This window comes from Acipenser ruthenus, chromosome 4 (genome assembly GCF_902713425.1).
Source record: "Acipenser ruthenus chromosome 4, fAciRut3.2 maternal haplotype, whole genome shotgun sequence".
Taxonomy (NCBI): Eukaryota; Metazoa; Chordata; class Actinopteri; order Acipenseriformes; family Acipenseridae; genus Acipenser; species Acipenser ruthenus.
This window is the reverse complement of record NC_081192.1, coordinates 64,073,826-64,097,337: the sequence shown is the minus strand read 5'-3', so window position 1 is coordinate 64,097,337 and position 23,512 is coordinate 64,073,826. Positions and strand designations below refer to the sequence as shown.

The following is a 23,512-nucleotide window of genomic DNA, read 5'->3' as shown; positions in this document are numbered from 1 at the left end:
AAGATTTCCCAAGCTTTAAACATCCCATGGAGTACTGTGCAAGCGATAATATTGAAATGGAAGGAGTATCAGACCACTGCAAATCTACCAAGACCTGGCCGTCCCTCTAAACTTTCAGCTCATACAAGGAGAAGACTGATCAGAGATGCAGCCAAGAGGCCCATGATCACTCTGGATGAACTGCAGAGATCTACAGCTGAGGTGGGAGACTCTGTCCATAGGACAACAATCAGTCGTATACTGCACAAATCTGGCCTTTATGGAAGAGTGGCAAGAAGAAAGCCATTTCTTAAAGATATCCATAAAAAGTGTCGTTTACAGTTTGCCACAAGCCACCTGGGAGACACACCAAACATGTGGAAGAAGGTGCTCTGGTCAGATGAAACCAAAATCGAACTTTTTGGCAACAATGCAAAACGTTATGTTTGGCGTAAAAGCAACACAGCTCATCACCCTGAACACACCATCCCCACTGTCAAACATGGTGGTGGCAGCATCATGGTTTGGGCCTGCTTTTCTTCAGCAGGGACAGGGAAGATGGTTAAAATTGATGGGAAGATGGATGGAGCCAAATACAGGACCATTCTGGAAGAAAACCTGATGGAGTCTGCAAAAGACCTGAGACTGGGACGGAGATTTGTCTTCCAACAAGACAATGATCCAAAACATAAAGCAAAATCTACAATGGAATTGTTCACAAATAAACATATCCAGATGTTAGAATGGCCAAGTCAAAGTCCAGACCTGAATCCAATCGAGAATCTGTGGAAAGAACTGAAAACTGCTGTTCACAAATGCTCTCCATCCAACCTCACTGAGCTCGAGCTGTTTTGCAAGGAGGAATGGGCAAAAATTTCAGTCTCTCGATGTGCAAAACTGATAGAGACATACCCCAAGTGACTTACAGCTGTAATCGCAGCAAAAGGTGGCGCTACAAAGTATTAACTTAAGGGGGCTGAATAATTTTGCACGCCCAATTTTTCAGTTTTTTATTTGTTAAAAAAGTTTGAAATATCCAATAAATTTCGTTCCACTTCATGATTGTGTCCCACTTGTTGTTGATTCTTCAAAAAAAATTACAGTTTCATATCTTTATGTTTGAAGCCTGAAATGTGGCAAAAGGTCGCAAAGTTCAAGGGGGCCGAATACTTTCGCAAGGCACTGTATGTTGGAAATGCAGCCCCCCTCCCCACCTGATCTCACCTTGCCTTCCTGCCCTCCCCGTCCCTCACTTTCAGCTTTCATGCCAATATCTGATTCTGATCTTTTCTCCTTAATCGTGAACTCCAGGCCAACTACTTGTGCTCTGGATCCCCTTCTTTCTCACTTATTCCAATCTACTACCCCTGCTCTTCTTCCTTGTATCTCCTACCTCATTAACACTTCTCTGCTCTCTGGTTCTTTTCCCTCTGCCTTCAAAATTGCTCATATCACCCCTATTCTTAAGAAACCTTCTCTTTGCCCAAAAGTATCTCCTCCCATTCCTCTCTAAAACCCTTCAGAGAGTTGTGCACTGTCAGCTGGCTTCCTTCCTCACCAAACATTCTCTGCTTGATCAGCTTCAATCCAGGTTCCGTCCTGCGCATTCCACTGAAACCACCTTCCTATCTGTAACTAACTCTCCTTTCTGCTTGTGCTGCTTCCCTCTCCATTCTAATTCTCCTTGACCTCTCCTCTGCCTTTGACACTGTCAATCATGCATTTCTCCTTTCCTCTTTCTCTGATCTAGGAATCTCAGGCACTGCTTTTGCCTGGTTTTCCTCCTATCTTTCTAACCGTTCTTTTCAGGTTTCTTGGCCTGGCTCTCTCTTCTCCTCACCCTCTCTTTTTAAAGGTGTACCTCAAGGATCTGAGCTAGGACCCCTTCTATTCTCACTCTATACCTGCTCACTAGGTACTCTTATCTCCTCTGACTTCTCATATTACCTATATGCTGATGATTCTCAGATCTTTCTCTTGTCCTTCTTTTGACTCGTATCTCCTCCCACATTTCAGATTGTCTCTCAGCAATCTCATCTTGGACACATTCACATCACCTCAAACTCAACCATTCTAAATCTAACCTCCTTTACTTTCCTTCTACTTCTCTCTCCTCTGACCTCTATCTCTCTCTATCTCAGTCTCCTTTGATGCTATCAATCTTTCTCCTTCTGCAAGAAACCTATGTGTTGTTTTGGACCCTTCCCTCTCTCACACTACCCCTCTGCTTCGCACTCTCCACTGGCTACCTATCTCTGCTTGCATCCAAATTAAGACCCTTGCTCTTGCCTAACGGTCTGTTCATCATACTTTCCTTCCTATCTCCAATCCCTCATGTCTCCTTATATTCCCTCTTGGCCTATCCGCTCATCGTCTACTGGCTGACTTGTTATGCTTTCTCTTCACTCTCCTTCCTCCTGTGCTCGCTCCTTCTCTTCCCTCATCCCCCTGTGGTAGAACCAACTACTGGTTATCCTTAGGACTGTTCAGTCTTTTACTGCATTTCGCCGTCTTTTTAAAACCCACTTATTCAATCTTTTTGTATTTTCTTTATTTATAATTATTTTGTATATACTGGGCTCTATGTACTAGTATTACTTACGTGTTCGTAAATACTGCGAATTCGGAGCCTTCGTCCATCGTAGAATTTTTGCGTGCGATGTACTAAACAGCTGTTTTTCATGAACAACTACCGTAATGTCACAGCAGGTTTATGAACCGCATAAATTACTGCTCATTGTACAGGAGAGATCAGAATTTGCATCTCATTATAAATAGGTTTGCAATGACGAAAGTCAAGATTTAGAAATTCCTTCTGGCAAAATAAATGAGTGGTATAGAGGACAGGAAGAAGTAGTAGGCAAATATAATAGGAGCGAGCTACGGCTTCTGCAGACTCCAACCTTGATGCAACTATGGCACCGGCCAAAAAGAAAAGGAAAACAAATTTCCACGAAGACAAAATTGACCTGTTAGTCAGTGAAATGGAAAAAATGAAGAAATATTATTTAACACTTCGCAGGGCCAAAAAACATTAAGAAACGAAACATGGAAAGAAATAACTATAAAACAAATAAATTCACTGAGACCAGTGCCAGCGCTAGGATTTAATGTGAAGTAAACCCACCCCCTCCTACGCCAGCGAGAGGCATGTGTAAAATAACAGGCACAAACCAAAGTCGTCGATCAGGGAAAAATGATAATACATCAAGGGTAAGCGTGAAACTTCAATATTATAATGAGATTAGTACGTTTGCATATGAAAGTAGTTTGAAACGAACAGGTCGCAACTAAACTACCGCTGTATGGATGAAACTGAGTTACGGGAGTGAAAATGACTTTAGTGCATCGCGGGTAGGTCTACGAAGTTACAAAAACCTACGAAAAGTCAAGATACGAAAGAAAAATCCATGATTCTTCTGTCACACTTGAGAATTATTGTATTTCTTGTTCTTATTGTATGACTTATATTGTAACACTTGAATGTATTTGTATTTGCTTGCGATTGTAAGTCGCCCTGGATAAGGGCGTCTGCTAAGAAATAAATAATAATAATAATAAAATGATACAGAGAGCCCATTATATATATATGTGTTTGTTTTGCATTTTTATTGCCTGTAATATATATACTTTTATCCATCCATCCATCCATCCAATATCTGTAACCGCTTAATCCTGTAGAGGGTTGTGGTGAGCCAGAGCCTAACTCGGCAGACATAGGGACACCCTGGACTGGACGTCAGTCCATCGCAGGGCAACTAAGGCACAATTTAGAGAGGCCAATCCACCTAGCCAGCATGTCTTTGGACTGTGGGAGAAACCGGAGTAGCTGGAGAAAACCCACGTGAACACGGGGAGAACATGCAGACTCCTCATAGACAGACCCCTGAGGCCGAAATCGAACCCAGGACCCTGGAGCTGTGAGGCAGCAGCGTTAACCACCACGCCACCGTGGCACCCTATATTCTTTAATATTTTGTTTAATTTTTTGTAAGTCGCTTTGGATAAAAGCATGTGCTAAATAATTAAATAATAATAATAATAATAATAATAATAACAATAATAATAATAATAATACCTTTTCAGGATTTCTAAGCCTCCACTGTTGCCATAGTAACACTAGCCATGTCTGCAGCCAAATGGGGTTGGGGTAAATGCAGTCTTCACCAGGTAAGGGATAACGCTTTGGATCATAAACATTATTGATACAGTGAAATTCCACTTGAGAGCTTTACATTTACCAGAGTCATATGTATCCAAAGCTTTTGTAATTAGGAAAAGGAATAGGTTCCAATCAATACCAGCCAGGGGTATGCTATCATGCTAAAGTACAGTATTATCTTATTTTGTAAAATGCTCTATTACTGTAGTAGTTTATTTATTTATTTATTTATTTATTTATTTTTACATTTTTTGCCATACCTTTTAAAACAAAAAAATGTGAAAGAAATTGAATGTATTATACAGCAACAACAAAATATTATTTACTGATACTACAATAGAATTAGACACCTTTAAAGGGAAAGTGAAGTGGGCTTAAAGATTAAAGCTTCATGCTGACTAAGTGCATTGTGCCAGATAAGTGGCAGTGGAGGGCACAACCTCTACTGTTACTCCTTTTATTACAGCTCTAGGTCCCATCTGCTGCAAACAGCATACATCCTCACTCTCCCACTGGCATATTGGCATCTGTGGGCTCAGGTTGCAAAACTAGTTGCCAGTTAGCTCCAGAATTGACATTTCTTGTGTGATGTAGACCTCTGTCATCATGACTAGGCCAAATCTCACAGAGTTGCTCTAACTGTTTTGCTGTGTAGCAAGTCTGATAAAAGACAAAAGTATTAGAATTGTATCCATAAATACATAATTAAATATCTGGATAAGCTGATTTTAGTCAAACAGGACGTCTCTGCACAGTACAGGCCACAACACCGGCCACTCTCTGCTGTGGTCCTCACTCTGATAATGTTTCTGGTGTGTGTGCAAGTGTAAGACTATTAAAAAATGTTTCAATACCTATATTAGTAAGGGCAACTAAATTGGTCAACTAAAAAAGGAGCCCTTTCAATAGATCTTATATTGTTTTAGCATCAACAGTCAAACTGAGAAACAGAGAGCAGAATTCTTCTGAACTAAACTAACCGAAGAATCAAAGCTGAGCCAACAGAAAACAAGGACAGAGCATACGCTGAAACTAAATTATTATAATAAAATAGACAATGAATAAAAGATAGTAATTTTGCTGAGTATTTCCCAATTTCGATTCACAATTACAATGTTTAGATGTACAAAGAAAATTGGTTGCATTGGAAAACAAATGTGCAGAAGATACGTGACAAACTCAGTAGGATTCTAAAGAATAGGCAGAGCAACTTACTTTAAATTGCCTTTCATAATATCATTTATTTTTACATGAAGCGTATGCACAAGTGACATACCTTCTTGTAAAGTGTTATACAATTTATTGTTCACATTTACCAAAAATAAATAAATAAATAAAAAGCAAGATAAAACATCTGAGTAGTTCAGCAATTAAATTGTCTGGAAGCAAACCTCCAGTACAACACTTCACTACGAACAGATGAGCTTTTTTCATAATCATTGCTGCCATGAGTAATGCAGATAAGGTGAAAACACAGGAGGCGACGTGTGGATAATCATACATTTTTGCTGCTACAGCTCTATATTGCAACTGTCATCTTTCTGTGGTAAAAGAATAGAGCCTTTATTGTTAATCTTCTCTGCTTAGATACACGGTTGCACTACATAAGATGAAATATGTGTGCTTATGAGATTAATGGGCAATTGTATGCATCAAAAGCAACATTGTGTTGTATTTGTTAAGGTTAACATTATCAACATGTTTTATTCATTGAAAAGAAAAAATATATTTTTTCAACAGTTGAAATTGAATAATTTAGAGTGTGGTCTGGTGAATCCAGGCTTCATAAACATAATTTTAGGCCATATATATCCCCATACTATCTTAAACACTTAAACAGTGTCATCAACACTTTAACATGTAATAACACCATACTGATTTCAGTTTGACCATAGATAAATTATTATTATTATTATTATTTGTTTATTTAGCAGACGCCTTTATCCAAGGCAACTTACAGAGACTCGGGTGTGTGAACTATGCATCAGCTGCAGAGTCACTTACAATTACGTCTCACCCGGAAGACAGAGCACAAGGAGGTAAAGTGACTTGCTCAGGGTCACACAATGAGTCAGTGGCTGAGCCGGGATTTGAACCGGGGACGTTCTGGTTACAAGCCCTTTTCTTTAACCACTGGACCACACAGCCTCCTATAATGTTGTCATTAATTGGAAATCCTACTACCAAAAGCCCCTACAGTTTACCCAGTATAAAACAGGCATCTGGTTTTAGCTATGGTAATGGCGCAGGTAATAGTCAATCCTTTGTGCCAGGGTGCATCGCTCAAGAGTCACCAGTATTACTGAGGAAAAAAACTGCACATTTACCTATCCAAGCAGAGGAAAGGGGAGAAGGTCTTGAAGAAAACACTTTGGATCACGTTTGGTGGCTACAAATGGTGCAGAAGGAAGAAACAGAAGTTACACCATCTGTAAATTGAGGAAAGTTAATAAAAAAGGATTCCAGTTATTAGGGAGGGAGTGTTAACTGCTCCAATGACTCATAGACTTACCCAGCAGAAAACTGTGATTTCTGAATTTAGAATGGTATGCATTAGGGGTTTTACAGCTGCTAGGGCCTTCAGCATATGAAAGTGTAATGTTTGCCATCCTGAGGCTGGCAAACAGTTGATTCTGACAGCTTTAAATCTGAAAGTCTGTAGTTTAAATTTAAAGGGGACCTACAAAGAAAACCATTCAGAAATGATGTGCCCAGTATGTAGCTCAACTCAGATCGCTTCTCATTTCTAGATGATGACCTCCTCCTCCATGTCCAATTATTTACAAGGAGCGTCGATGATTGCCTTCAAGGTTATACATGACTCGGAAGCTGTGTCTGTATTTTGTACCAGAATTTGCATTCACTAAAAAATAACAAATTATTTTGAAGCATGCCTTTCTTATTTGATTAATAACATATTCTTCATTTTTTTTTAACTGACTTAGTATGTAGACTGTTCACAATGTATCATATATTCAGATATTTCATCAATACATTTACAGGGCTGCACTTACCACATAACTATGTAACTGTAGTTGTGCATTGCCAGTAATCAAAACAAATATACCATATGTACAGTACAGTGTCCCTATTTAATGAGCCATTGAGGTGAAGACATATTGCAGGATCATGTTGTGTGACTGGAAGTGCATTATTGACTCACATGCAAGACAAATAAGAAATGACAGTCATTCCCACATTGAAAATGTCGTTCACACACAGTTTCTAACCAAGAGGTTGTGTACTGGGTGATGCAGTGGAGGTTGTGGGTAAGTGTATTCCATTTAACCCCACAGACATGGTACGATGAGTTTGGTCAACCTTTATCCTATTAAATGCTACTTACTGTACATTATTGGATGTCCAGTCCCTTCTAATATGCACAATTAATGTTTCTCAGTTTTATTGTGAGCAGATCGTTTAAAAATATTTGTGCCACTCATATGATACATGTTATCATTTACAACATTTATATTGCAAAATCTTTATATTTACAAAAACAAAACAAAATAAATGATATGCTTATCAATTGCTTTATGAGCATTAATTACCACTAATCAAAAACATTCCTAACAAGGTGTAGCAGGGCAGCAGGAGAGAGCCCTGAACATTATTAAAAAGGGGCAGGGCAAAGCCCTGCTTGTATATATTTTGTTTGTTTTGTTTTCCTGTTTTGTTTTGCTCCGTGAGCAAGTGTGTTTTTGTTAAACCTTTTATTTTATTTTTGTTTAAATAAACGGTGCAAACAGTGCAAGTCCTTCCTGCATCTGGCCTGACGTCACCACATGGCTACCCTGTCACACGTGGTGTCAGTGTGGGATTCAAACCCATGCCTCCAGGGAGATTGCGAGAAAAGGTACTGCAGGTACCTTTTTTTTATTTTTGTTTTTTGAATTATATTTGGAGAAGAAAATGGGAAGGAAGTAGCGGCAGAAGCAGCAGCAATGTGGGGCTGGTCGCAAGCCCCATCGCATCTCTGGCCCGGTCGACATCTGCATGACCTGCTTGAGGGGGGAGGAGTGGTGTTTTGAAGTTGGCGAGCTCAGGCACGTGTCGCCCGACTACTACCACTACCCACCTCAGGAAGAGGAGGTGGAACCAGGGCTACAGCCACTGGAGGAGGTTAACTGGGAAGCCCTCCTCCACAGCATGAGTGTGCAATATTGTTGCTGCATCTGTGGGGAGTGGGGTCATTTCCCAGCTAACTACCCCCTCACAGAAAGGGAGGAGCCCCTGCCGCCTTCGCAGCCAGAAGGGGAGGCGCCCCTGCCGCCTTCACAGCCAGAAGGGGAGGAGCCCCTGCTGCCTTTGCAGCCAGAAGGGGAGGGGCCTCTGCCTCCACTGCAGCCAGAAGGGGATGGGCCTCTGCCTCCACCGCAGCCAGAAGGGGATGGGCCTCTGCCTCCATCACCACCAGAGGAAGAAGTGGAGCTCCTGCTGCCTCCTTCATGGCCAGGAGCTCCCCTCCCGCTGTCGCCTCCCGAGGGTCCACTGCCACTGGCGCCTCCCGAGGGTCCGCTGTCGCCGTCGCTTCCCTAGTGCCCACTGCCGCCGTCGCCTGGGGTCGCTGCCAGCTCTGCTTCGCCTGGGGTCGCTGCCAGCTCTGCTTCGCCTGGGGTCGCTGCTAGCTTTTCATTGCAGCAGGGAATACTGTGGCCGGAGCTGCACAAGGGGAGCTGCCGGCCATGAAGAAGGGGGGGGGGAGGTAAGGAGACCACCTCCACCACAGCCCCAACCACCACCCCTGTGCCATAGCCCGGCGCCTGGGAGTTGGTATTCTCAACCTGGGCTCCCAGACACCCAGGCTGCATGTCTGGATCTTTGGTCGCTGGGCCTGACTCCCAGGTCACAGCACCATCAGGCACAGGAGGTCGCTTGGTCTCCTGCTCCACTCCCCCTGGTTGCCCAGATGTCGCTGTCTGGGCTCGCACCTCTGCCTGGGTCTGCAGCCAACCTGTCGCCTGCCTGCGCTCCTGACGCCCCATCCAATGCACCTGGGTCCCTGTCGCCAGGTCTCGGTCCCACCAAGAGGGCGTCGGGCTATGGACTGACCCTCCCTCAGCAGTGGGAAAAGAGAACCTCCCACCATGGCCTCCCCCATTTACCACTTGCTTCCCCTCTCCTGGGACTTTGGGACTAAGGGGGGAGGTGGCTGTTGTGGCCAAGTGTGCTTTGCACAAGGGGGGGGGCGAAGCCCTGCTTGTATATATTTTGTGGAATTTTTCATTATTATGTGTAAATATGACGGCGAAAGCCATGTGTTTTGTTATTGTTTTGTTTCTGGCAGAGCTGTCGATAGGCCACTGTGGGGAGTGACGTCCTCGGTCCCGCCTACTGAGGGAATAAGGAGTCACTCTGCGGAGATCACATTCTCTTTTGCATCGAACCTGCAAATGCGAGTGATGCGACCTCACAAGGTTTGTTGGTCGTCTTCTCTTTTAGGGAACCAGGATTACATCCGTAACCTAATGTTCGCTTTCAATTCGAAGACGATCAACAACAATACTTTGGGGAAAGTATATCAAAGCAGTCGCGAGGGAGCGTGAGTGGAGACAGCAGATGAGGGACGTCTTGCTACCACCAAACTAATGTGTGTGGTGTGAGTGTGCAACCTCAAGGACCCTTGTGCCTAATGAAGGCATAGAGGGATCTACAGGTAGAGGACAAAATAATGGAAACACCAATGTAAAGTCACTTAATAGGTCGTTGGGCCACTATGGTATCCCGCTCTGTGGAGTTCTTGGCGGACCGTTTCTGAAACTGGCTACTCGTGCCCCAGGTTGAAATTTGCAGTCAATTGATCTGCAGTTGCTCGCCTGTTTTGCCTTGCACTTCGAATTAATGCACTGATATCACACTCCTGGAGTATGCGCTTCCGCCCACTGTTGCCCTTTGCTGATGATGTCTTTTCCTCTGAGTTCCATGCCGACATCACCTTAGACACCATTGCTCGTGAAACATCAGTAAGTTGAGCTGTCTTGGTCACTGAAGCTCCTGCCAAAAGTGCCCCAACAATCACCCCTCTTTCAAAGTCACTGAGATCTCCTCTTGCAGGCATGCTAGCCATAATTATAGTCAACCAGGTCTGTCCAGCATTTTTATACATGACCCTAAGCATGCTGGGATGTTGTTTGCTTAATTAACGCCACACCTGTGTGGAAGCCCTTGCTTTCAATATACTTGGTGTCCCTCATTTACTCAGGTGTTTCCATTTTTTTGTCCACTACCTGTACCACATTAAGTCGGCAGAACCTGGTGAATGTATGCGCAGTAGCCCAGCTAGCTGTAGTACAAATATCAGTCAATGACGCTCCTCTAAAGAGGGCCCATGATGTAGGCACTCCTCTGGTAGAGTGCGTGGCCACCCTCCCAGTAGAGGTAGACCGTCATTGCAGTTGAGACTGCGTCCACAATCCAGGGGGACAGTTGCTGCTTCGAGAGGGCTTGACCCAGGGTTCTTTCACCATGACAGGTCAGACTGACGCAGCACTCTCGTCCTATCCACATAACCTCTCAATGCCCGAACTGGGCAGAAGGGATTCAATCTCCGATCCTCTGAAGAAAATGGAGGGGTGTGGAATGCCTCTAATTCCACTGATTGGTTTAAGTGTAAAGCCATAACCACCTTAGGGAAAAACGCGGGGTTCGTGCACAACGATACCCTGTTTCCATCATCCCAAATACGCATACAGGAGCTGTACACTGACAGAGCCAGTAGCTCACTAACCCACTTAGCAGAGGTGATGGCTAGCAAAAAGGCTGTCTTCACAGAAAGATTTTTCAACTCTACGGAATGTATAGGCTCAAACAGGCCCTTAGTGAGAGCCTCCAGTACCACATCTAGACTCCACTCGGATAGGACGTCCTTTCTAGGAGGACGTAACCACTGAGCGCCCTTCAAAAAACGTGTCGCCAGGAAATGAGCGCCTTTGGACACCGGCATGCAGATATGGCTGCTAGTAACACTTTTAGCGTAGAGGGGGATCTACCCTCCTCCAGCAGGTCTTGCAGAAACTGTAAAATGATTGCTATAGAGCAATAGATAGGGTCAGGACCTCCGGCCATACATCAATTTTGAAAATACCTCCACTTATAGGCGTACAATGACTTTGTGAAGGGGGCTTTAGCATTCTGCAGTGTACTGACAACTGCGTCTGAGAGCCCTAAGGCGGACAGACAGTCCCGTTCAGGGGCCAGACCCACAGATGGAGTCTGCCCAGCTCTGGGTACCAGAGAGTGCCTCTTGTCTGACTGAGGAGATACATGCGGAGCGGGATCTCCCAGGGCTGGCCTTGCAGCAGCTGGCAAAGGTTTGAAAACCAGATTCTCCTGGGCCATCTGGGGACCACAAGGAGAACTGTTGCCTTCTGTCTCCGAACCTTCTCAAGGAAGGCCGGGAGCAACGGTATTGGTGGGAATGTGTACAAGAGCGTCCTGGGCCATTCATGGGGTGGGGCGTTGACACCTAGTGGACCACCTCAGCGCAGAAAACAAAAAACTTGCAAAAAGCCATATTTTGCTAAAATTGTAGTTGCTTTTAAAATCCAAACTACCACTTGCGAATCCAAACTCATATATAAGCTTATAAACTTAACAAAAAATGTGTTGTACATGAAATTTAACGTAATAATGCACAGTACACAAAGTTTTAATCATTATTTTTTTTTACTTAACCGTAGCCTACAGTCACTGGCACTATAGCACATGGCACTGATGATCAATGAAGTTGCACGGTCATCTTTGTTTTCCTGAATTCCAAAATTGAGTTAATCAGCTAGATGTGTTTGATTAATTTAATACATCAGGATTTGCATCCTGGATAGATGTTTTAGTGTTAGTTTTGTTAAAAAAATCATTTTGCATTTTTAATGAATACATTCATAAAAACTAACTGCATTTAACTAACTGCATTGGGATTTTAATGTGCTAAGTATAGGTGGTTAAAGGGTTTATGGTGCGATGTGAGATTTGCTCGACTTGAGCTTGGCACGTCAAAGACTCAACTTGAGCTTGACATGTCAAAGACTCGACTCGAGCAAACCCTGTGACTCGACTCGAGCTTGGCATGTCAAAGACTCGACTTGCGTCACAATTTTTGAGACTCAATTACAACACTGAGCACAAACTTTATACCCTCTAATACTGTCCTGCACAATCTGACCAGTTCTTGTTGTACTTGTTAGATCATATAAATATGTTAACTGACAGAATCTGATGGTTTTTGGAATTTGTCTGTAAAAAAAGCAACATCACTGTTTTGTCAAAGTTTTAAATCAACCTTCCCAGCAAAGTATAGGGATGCTTTAGGTAGCCATGAAAATAGTCTCCAAACAAACATATAAAATGCTCAAAGCACTTTACCTCGGCAAAAGATACATGAGCAACTGCACTCAGTAAAATAATATGCAAAATAATTCTTAACAATTCATTAGTTAAGATAAGTGATATTTCATTAAATCATGTCAGCCAGGTCCATCCCATGATCGAGTATTGAGGAGCTCTTTTTTTATTTGAATCCCATTGGTGCCACACGTCTAATTAATCTACCTAAAGTAGAAGATATTATATTAATATTATAATTGCTTAGATAGACCCAAAGGCCTTCTCCATTTCATTAAATCCATTAATGATTTCTAGCTATGCATCACCTACTTTTTTAATGTATGTGATGTGACAGTCATGGGGTTTGTGACATATATATATTTTAAGGCAATGATTTTTATCCCTGTAGATAATGCGGTGCTTCTTATTTCTTGGGCTTAATTTCACTCCATTTTAAACAACAAATATGAATCAGTATTTATACTAATGGGTTTATTACCTCATAAAGTAATGCAAAATGTATTAAAATTTGCACAAGCATGTTTTCCCCATGACTGCTTTCTTCACATCCTTATTTTGGTTCATATCCTGGTGACATGTCTTTAAATAAATAGTCAGAGGTTATACAGTGAGTCTTCAATGTGTGCCAAGAATTATCCTATCAATAAGCCTCAGGGCTCAGGGCTTATAAGCTCCTGAGAGAGTGTGACAACCTTTCCCTCCTTAGAAATCTTAGAAAATGTGTGTGTGTGTGTGTGTGTGTGTGTGTGTGTGTGTGTGTCTAAACAAGCCTTGCTTGAGAATGAATTCTCCTTCTTTATTCCTTTTTTGTGAGCAAAGCTTCACAAACACATGTGCTTTTACAGTGTAGTAATTAAAGGTTGCCTCAAAAAGAATACTGTAATAAAGTACTTAGCACTGTACGTAAAACCTTTTAAAGAATTAACTTTGTACAGCCACTTATGGTCAGAATTCCTACTAAGTATGGTAAAATCAATAATTATCAGTTTCTTAATTTAAGAGAAATAATATGCCTAAAATACATTGACATTTTTTTTTTATTTATATATTCAGGCATCATGTTTACCCAAAAGCAGGATCAAATATTTAGTATAAAGAATAATGCTAACCTTACTAATGATTTCTGCGTGCAGAATGTCATTTTATAGTGCGTTTTTTTTGTGTTTTCACAATTTCTTCTAGCTTTACAAAATGTATTTTATTTTAATCAAGTGTATTTATAGTATAATGCCTGCTGAGAAATGTATTATAATTTAATATTAACATACTTCTTACATATGTAATTTGTTGCTACTGTTTTAGAGAGATGTGGCAAAACATATTTTACCTGGTGTGTTGGGCAGACTAGTAAATATACACACCACCAATCTAGAGCTGAACATTAGTCCTATTAGTTTATCAGGTTGCAAAAATTCTACAGGATCTTTGTTCTTTATAAAACATGGACAAGCAAAGAATACAGTATAGCTGACCTCCAGCCTATATACACTCTACAGCACTAATAAAGAGCAGGGTGCAGCAAACACTATGATTTGTAGCATAGATCCTTTACATTCTTGAGTGATACGTTTGAGGTCAGACAGGGGATTTAATAATCTGAAGTGAACATGGGAAGTTGCCAATTCCTAATCTCATTTCCTTTGAAAGGAAGAAGGTAACAGGGAGGAGTGGGTGTCTCCCTGGAATTTAAATATTGTTTTTTTTTTTTCTATCAAGCCTGAGCATGTTGCTAAGCGAGCATGGAATAGAGGGCTGCAGTTTGACCATGATGTGGATTCCTACAGTAAATATATTAAATAATTCCATCTTATAACATCACATGTAGATTTCAAATAAGTTATACAAAAGAGTGCAGATGCAGTGTCAGACCATTTAAAAAATATACAACTCCACTGACCCTTGTCTTTTGCTTTATAAGTTTATAATGCATTATTTGTGAACTTTACTTAATTTCATAAGCCTGGGTACATGAAATGTCTTTGTTACTGTGCACCCTATCAGTAATATTATGTCCATATTATAAGGAGAGATAAGTTAACAAATACATCCATACACTCTGTAAGTCCATAAACAAGTACATGTACCCAAACTGTTGAATGAGCCTGATTTCGTCTGATCTCAGAAGCAAAGCAATTCAACACTACAGTGTTAGCGTTTCAGTTGACATGTGAAAACCAGGTCTAAACTGTACACAAATTACATGGTCAACTATAAATACTGCCTAAACTACCAGGGAAGCAGGCAAAGAAAAGAGAGAAAAAACAAGAAATAAAAGAAATATCGAGTGTGCACTGGATTAATGTGATACTTTGTAATGTTATACTTTGTACTATGACTTGTAAGTCGCCCTGCTAAGAAATAAAATAATAATAATAATAATAATAATAATAATAATAATAATTATAATAATTTCTACGCGGCCAGACAAAGAGCGGGGGAGAAGATGTCCCCAAATATTTAGAAGTCATCTGACTTTTCAGAGCCAACAACAACATCACAAATGTGCACGCAAACTATCGTTGCTCCACTCATAACTTTATCCTCGCTAATTCGCAGGTGGCAGCTGCGTTTCAGCGGGATGACAGTCTAAGAGGTTGGTTGATAGGGGACAACGGGTATCGACTGAAGCGGTGGCTACTGACAACCTCACAACCCCTGTCGAACAGAAGTGTAACCGTACCTTTAAATGTGCTCGTACTGCAATTGAGCGAACATTTGGAATCCTCAAAATGTGATTCCGATGTTTGGATGTCTCTGGGGGAAGACTACAGTACACTCCTCAGAAAGGTTAGCAATATCATCCTGGCTTGTTGTATTTTACACAACATAGCTCTCGGTAATGGATGTTGAACTTACAGAGGAAAGATTACAGAGTCGTCGTCGCCCCCCCCCCCCCGCCTCCCGTTTGTTCGCTCGCTCGCTCGCTCGCTCAGCAACTGAAACAGAAACAAATATTTATGTAACTTAATTTTCCGTATAGAATAATTTTTATTTCGTAAGTATTCACATTTTAAATTGGTTTGTGCGTGTGTCTTCTTCCTTCTTTTTTTTGGTTTCAAAATACCCTAGGTTCGCCATCGCAGATGCACAGGTGCTCTTAAAGGGAATGTTGAATCCTTATTAGTTGTAACCTTACAACCCCCACTGTGCTTTGATTCGCTATTTGATGTGCGTTAGCCCACTCATGAGCTTTCTAAATCACATTATCATACGTTATTGCAGCGGTTCGCTAAGGCTGCCATTTTTGCTCTAGTGATATCAGCTGCACACATATTTGCTTGATAGAGCCCTTTGTGTTTCATGAGCTGACAGGTTGAGGCTGCAGTACAAAATAGAAAAACAGCACATATACAAAGACTGTTTTGAATAATACTATATTTAGAGCCCTGTGAAATTATTTTAATTTTTTTCAAATTTTTCATTCAGTATACATCATGTTTTAACTACATACATAATTTTTATTAAACATTATCCGATTTTTTTTTTTAACATTTTGACAAACAGACCTCGCACAGAAAAATAATTTAGTTACATGTTAATTGTAACATAGAGTCCCCCACTCTTTAATCAATTGCCTACAGTAAATACTGCCCATGCCCTCTATAAAAATACAACAAGATAAACTATATATATTGTTGTATTTTTATAGAGGGCATGGGCATGGGAAGTATTCTAAATATGCTGTGCAATTAAACATACTGATTGATACAGTATGGACCACATCACACTGGGCCCAAAACTTTAAGGACTGTTTTAAGAGATGTTTTTTTAAGAGGTGTTTTTGAACCGTGATTATAAACACTTGAGTAAACAAAGTTCAAAACTGAGTTATATATTGGTTATATAATATATAATGCACTTATCTGTACATTTTTGGTACCTTTACTGTGTGTGTCCTGTTAATATGTTCTATAAGTTACAGGTGTTACAGTTAAAAAAAGGATTTGTGAACAGCAAGCGTGATTTAAATAATACTAATAAGCTTTACAAAGTCCTTAAGAAAACCGTTCTTAAAGTTTGGTAAATCAATGGTTTTCTTTGAAGTTCCGTTATCAGCATTGGTGCCACACTGTTTTACTGCCACATAGTTTGAACCTCTGGCCATATCAATGAAACAGACCACACACTTTGAGAATCTGGTTTATACAGTTAAACAGCTGTTTTCTATCATTCTTTCAGTCAAGTTCCTTTACTGTTGTTGTCCAGTAAAAATGACTATTTCACTGCCACATTGCTTTAACCAATGGCTATATTAATGGTGCATATCTAGTTTACTTCATGTTTAAAACTATTCTTTCAGAGACACTATTCCTCTTAAAAAATGTATCACATATCCATGGTATTTTTGCATTTTCCCATGCTTATACTATGCATTCACCATAGTCTACCATGGTTGTCCATGTTTTTTAAATCTGCTTTTCCATACCTCTCTGGGTTTACAACATTTACCTGTGCTTTACTATGCTTTTACTGTGCTTTATTACACTTTGTTATGCTTCTATAAGGGTCCCCTTTCTTTATGCCACCAGCTATGCTTTGTTTTATAGTTTTCTTTTTGTTCTCCACTAACAGCTGTTCAGTTTCGTCTCTGTGCCCACGGATGTGTTGGAGATTGAAGTGAAGGACAAGTTTGCCAAAAGCCGGCCGATCATAAAACGCTTCCTGGGAAAGCTCTCTATGCCAGTGCAGAGGCTCCTGGAGAGACATGCTATAGGGTATGTACTGCTACATGTTTACTGTGATAAAGAGTGGCATGTGTCTTTAAAACTTAAAATTGATTTATTTTTTGATTAGTCTAGTGACTGAATGATTCAATTATTTATGCCATAATTCATCACCCTGTATCTTATTTTCAACTAGTCTAGCAGTACAGTGAATCATTTGCCACATATACAAAGAAGGTGTGGATTACAAGTGTAGTTATTTTATAAAGACATCATAGATACTTAAAAAGAGGATGTGCCATGTATAGTGTATATATATATATATATATACAGTGCCTTGCGAAAGTATTCGGCCCCCTTGAACTTTGCGACCTTTTGCCACATTTCAGGCTTCAAACATAAAGATATGAAACTGTAATTTTTTGTGAAGAATCAACAACAAGTGGGACACAATCATGAAGTGGAACGAAATTTATTGGATATTTCAAACTTTTTTAACAAATAAAAAACCAAAAAATTGGGCGTGCAAAATTATTCAGCCCCTTTACTTTCAGTGCAGCAAACTCTCTCCAGAAGTTCAGTGAGGATCTCTGAATGATCCAATGTTGACCTAAATGACTAATGATGATAAATAGAATCCACCTGTGTGTAATCAAGTCTCCGTATAAATGCACCTGCACTGTGATAGTCTCAGAGGTCCGTTTAAAGCGCAGAGAGCGTCATGAAGAACAAGGAACACACCAGGCAGGTCCGAGATACTGTTGTGGAGAAGTTTAAAGCCGGATTTGGATACAAAAAGATTTCCCAAGCTTTAAACATCCCATGGAGTACTGTGCAAGCGATAATATTGAAATGGAAGGAGTATCAGACCACTGCAAATCTACCAAGACCTGGCCGTCCCTCTAAACTTTCAGCTCATACAAGGAGAAGACTGATCAGAGATGCAGCCAAGAGGCCCATGATCACTCTGGATGAACTGCAGAGATCTACAGCTGAGGTGGGAGACTCTGTCCATAGGACAACAATCAGTCGTATACTGCACAAATCTGGCCTTTATGGAAGAGTGGCAAGAAGAAAGCCATTTCTTAAAGATATCCATAAAAAGTGTCGTTTACAGTTTGCCACAAGCCACCTGGGAGACACACCAAACATGTGGAAGAAGGTGCTCTGGTCAGATGAAACCAAAATCGAACTTTTTGGCAACAATGCAAAACGTTATGTTTGGCGTAAAAGCAACACAGCTCATCACCCTGAACACACCATCCCCACTGTCAAACATGGTGGTGGCAGCATCATGGTTTGGGCCTGCTTTTCTTCAGCAGGGACAGGGAAGATGGTTAAAATTGATGGGAAGATGGATGGAGCCAAATACAGGACCATTCTGGAAGAAAACCTGATGGAGTCTGCAAAAGACCTGAGACTGGGACGGAGATTTGTCTTCCAACAAGACAATGATCCAAAACATAAAGCAAAATCTACAATGGAATGGTTCACAAATAAACATATCCAGGTGTTAGAATGGCCAAGTCAAAGTCCAGACCTGAATCCAATCGAGAATCTGTGGAAAGAACTGAAAACTGCTGTTCACAAATGCTCTCCATCCAACCTCACTGAGCTCGAGCTGTTTTGCAAGGAGGAATGGGCAAAAATTTCAGTCTCTCGATGTGCAAAACTGATAGAGACATACCCCAAGCGACTTACAGCTGTAATCGCAGCAAAAGGTGGCGCTACAAAGTATTAACTTAAGGGGGCTGAATAATTTTGCACGCCCAATTTTTCAGTTTTTTATTTGTTAAAAAAGTTTGAAATATCCAATAAATTTCGTTCCACTTCATGATTGTGTCCCACTTGTTGTTGATTCTTCACAAAAAATTACAGTTTCATATCTTTATGTTTGAAGCCTGAAATGTGGCAAAAGGTCGCAAAGTTCAAGGGGGCCGAATACTTTCGCAAGGCACTGTATATATATATATATATATATATATATATATATATATATATATATATATATATATATATATATATGTATTAAAATATATATATATATATTAAATAAATAAATATATATATATGAAATCTAAGGTAATTTACAATTATAAAAATATGAATATTTTTACTTTCTAGGGTTGCATGTGATCCAATTCCCAAATTACTTTTCTTTTAATATGGGGTTGGGTGGACCCCACACTTAATACACCGTGGTCTTCGTGTGAAACCCCTTCACCTAGCAAAAGATTTTTAAACACATAAGCGTGCATCAAGGTTCCAGATCACAGTTGAACTAACCTGACAATTGTCTTGCTGAGCGAGGTGGGAGTCTGGAGTGGCTCATCCAGTTAAAGCGCTGCTGCTGGGAGCGGAGGATGAGTCATACAGCTTGGACGGCGCCCGTTTGGGTCCGGACTGTGCAAAGAGGCCGAACTTTGCTTCTGGGGTGGGGGGTGGGAAACCGGCAGGGGCTCCTTCTCCTCATCATGCAACAGCGAACCCTACTGGCCAGATACCGAGCACATTCAGAGTGGATAAGATGTAGGACTCTTATCCAATCCGATAAAAGCCCGCGCACCTCTGCTCTGCATTGCTCAGTGTAAAAGCGATTCTGGCTTTAGGCTTGTGAAATTGGAGGATGCTCACAAGCCCTCAGAATATCTGTGCTGTGTGGGGACCTGCTGTGGTGAGGAGAAAAAACATAATTGGACATTCCAAATTTGGGAAAAAATAAATAAAAATAATAATTGGTCACTCTAAATTAAAAAGAAAAATAATAAAAAAAATAAGAAGATATAGCCTGAACAGAATGCCATGACTTCCTCGAATGAGTGTGAAGGGTACTTGTCAAACCGTTGTTAATGTTAGCAGCCACAATTTGTCATACTGTCTGGAATAATTCCATAATAAAATCATATTATTATTACTGTAGTATTTATCAGTTAGCATTTATTTTACTGTGACTTTTTGGTAACACTGTTTAGGGATCCGTTATAAGTAGGCTTACTACTATTCGATTTTTATTTTTTTTGCCAAATCGATGATTAATATCAACGTTTATTTTTGAAAGAATTGACCAGTTTTTTTCGATCTTTATTTTTCAATTCATGCAGAGCATGGGTGAAATCGACCTTTATGCTTTAAAAAAAATGTTTTATGCCGTTGAGAAACGTTTCATTTAGAGAAACCCCTGTATCATATTCGACATGCAACAAAACCATGGTTACCAACATTCTAATTGAAATAACGTTTGGTCACAGCGAAGCTATACCTAGTGTATTACAGACTTTTACAGCATACATTTACAAGTAAAAACAATACGCACAGAACAAAACATTAGAGAGTTAACTTGCACTTATTCCAAGCTCCGCCCCTCTCCTCTAGCATAGCTTGACTCACTGAGGCAAGGCAGACTGGCCCGCTTCGTCCTGCCACGGAGACTTCTGCCGTCGATCAGGGTATTGTGCACAATACTCATTAAGTGTTTTCCTCATGCGCCCCATTTTCAAATCAAACTAGTAACTGTCACCGTATATACCTATAATAACAAAAGCTTACCTACACCTTAACCCGCTAGGTAGGCGCTTTGAATGACAGGCTATAGCTGGCAAATGAAAGTGCACAGTCGGTCTGATGATTGACAGTCATTTAAACGAATGAGAGCATTCTAGCACTGCTTCAGCCAACGAGATCTGTCAGGACAGGATGAAATGACTGACAGTGAAACTACACTAGCCTATTAGAACCACTGATTTGACTGACAGCGACCCCCAGCCATTCATTGCAAAACGGAGACGGGACAGACAGCAAGTATAAAAACTACACAGACGAGATAATTATATAGAAAAAAAATAGTGAGTGGTTTTACCGACGTTTATCCTATATAAATTTATTTCGGTCGAACACATATTTTTGGGGAATTCGACATGTAACGACCTTTACTGATTACAATTGAAAAGTAGCAAACCTAGTTATAAGTGGTTATAAACAACAGCAAAAATAAAACAATGGCAAAAATGTATAATAACTGCATTACAAAAACAAAGCAGCCCCATACAATTGGTGAGACAGACATGTAAAGACAGACAGACTATATCTGTTATAAGCGATTATAAACAACAGAGCAAAAAACAATTATAATAATGTATACTAATACTGTTATTATTTCTAATCATATTCTATAATTGTTAATATCATAATTAATAACATGTTTATAATCATTTATATTGGATCCCTAAACTAAAGTGTTACCGGCTTTTTTTAATACATGAAATTTGTTTTCAAATTCTAACCTTGTGGTAATGGCCTATATAACATTCTCCAAATGTAACCTGGCAGGGTGATATAAATGGGGTATTTTGAATGTAAGTTTGGAAAGTCAGGAATGATACGAGACTGGAAAGCTGCAGTAAAAGCACTGGTGTGCACCTTTATTAACAACAAATAGTAAATAAAACAAAGAAACAATGGCACAGGGGCCAAAATAAAAGGTTCAAACAAGACTCAATAATCACCTTGAGTTCAATATAACTGCTTTGGGTAGTCCAGGCTGAGTAGAGCCTCCACTGGTCTTCATCCCCCAAACTCCTTCTAAACCATATACAAGTGGCCATTCCCCAATTAGCACTCAATTATCTAATTAGGGAATGGCAGCATTCCACCTGTGGGTCCTGGCACGTTAATTAACCCCACCCCTGCCAATCTTACATTCAGAATACCCCTATTTACACGACAGGGCTTCCACCCTGCCACACCTGTAAATTATGGAACAAATACATATTAATAGGACACACACAGTAACGGTACAAATAATGTATAGAGAAGTGCATTATATAACCAGTATAGTAGAAGTATGTGACAGGTTTTACAACGCAGTCTATAGACTACATGCCCCTTGTGATTTCATGATTTCTGTACAGCCATGACAGCAAATATGAATTGGTAGCATACTTGTTTTGCAGTACAAATGCATTAGTCTTATTAAACTTATCAGACTTGCAAAGGGGATTCTTTTTGAAGTGCGTTGGCAGAAGTTGGCAGCATCAGTGTTATTGTCCCTTTTACTGTACCTTTCATTAGCGCTGATTTCATAAACAGCAATTCCTGTGTGATATCACATTGATGTTCTCTTTTACAGGGACAGAGTCTTAAGCTACACCCTGGGCAGGAGGCTGCCAACAGATCATGTCAGTGGGCAGCTGCAGTTCAGATTCGAGATAACATCTTCCATTCATCAAGGTGCTTCTTATTTCGATGTTCACTCAACTATGTAAGATCAGGCCATGTCAGATTCAGTTACTGGATTTAGGTTATTTTAAAAAATATGATGTTTAAGATAGAGTGACTTTGTTCAGGATTAATCTGAACCCATCTGAAAGAATGTTTTTGACTGAGATCAAGCTTTTCCAGTTTCTTACTGAAAGCTTAAAAGGTGTACTGTAGGTTTCATAAGAAAAGGTGCAAACAGTCAAATCAGGTGTATCGTTTTATTCCAGAATTGTGTTTCTGTTCCATGTAACTAGGTTTCAGTGTTCGTTTCACTCTTTAGTCAAGTTTCCATTGACCTACCAAGAGAGAAGTATTACTTTTAGATGAACTGTGTGTCTAACATACCCATTGCCTCTGGATTCTTCATATACAGCAATGCATCTTGGACGTTTGTTCTGGAACAAAAGGGATGGCAGATGGAAACAGCAATATTTATGATATGAATAGTTTAACAAAGGGGTTTGATTAAAATAAATGCTAAGCAAGTACCTTAAAGAGTAAGTAGCTGATTCTGGAAAATATAGCGTTATACGTCCCCACGTGTTGCTACAACTATTTAAATAATGTACCTGTAATTTTTATTTTAATTGTTAACAGCCTTATAACTTTAAAGTTTGTTTCAAAGCCCTTTTCAAAATGGCCGCTCTAGTGCACTGGGGTTTGAGATCTGTGCTCTTAATCACTGCAAGAAGTGCGAAAAAAAAAAGAAAAACATAACAAGTGCTCTGGCTTTTCTGTTCCGTACCACATCATGGATCGTTATCGCTGCGTTACCTGTTTGACAATGTGGACAATAATCCTTACACTATCAGTGCACTAGAGCGGACATTTTGAAAAGAGCTTTGAAACAGACTTTAAAATGTATAAAGTTGTCAGGATGTTAACTATGAAAAGAAAAATTATAGGTATGTTATTTAAATAGTTGTAGAAAAACGTGATTTTCCGGAAACCCCGTTACTTGCTTTTTAAGAATGAGTCTAAAGGAATCTGGTGATGTAAACACCAGAATCATAATGAGCCAGTAATTTGCAAATGAATGTACTGCAGCATTGAAAGTTTTATTTTTTGGAATAAGCAAATGCAAGGTTCTGGCAGAGTTATATTTATG

The 23,512-nt window shown here is 40.2% G+C and overlaps 1 protein-coding gene across 4 annotated transcripts in view; it reads left to right on the top strand.

The window, feature by feature from the left end:
* Nucleotides 1-23,512, top strand: part of LOC117400404 (E3 ubiquitin-protein ligase HECW1-like) — a 201,712-nt gene that overhangs the window by 119,119 nt on the left and 59,081 nt on the right. For all 4 annotated transcript variants that reach the window (XM_034000313.3, XM_034000309.3, XM_034000312.3 and 1 more), the window contains 2 exons: nt 17,057-17,199; nt 22,274-22,374. In XM_034000313.3, the coding sequence (XP_033856204.3) occupies nt 17,057-17,199; nt 22,274-22,374 (244 nt within the window). The remainder of the gene's footprint in view (nt 1-17,056; nt 17,200-22,273; nt 22,375-23,512) is intronic.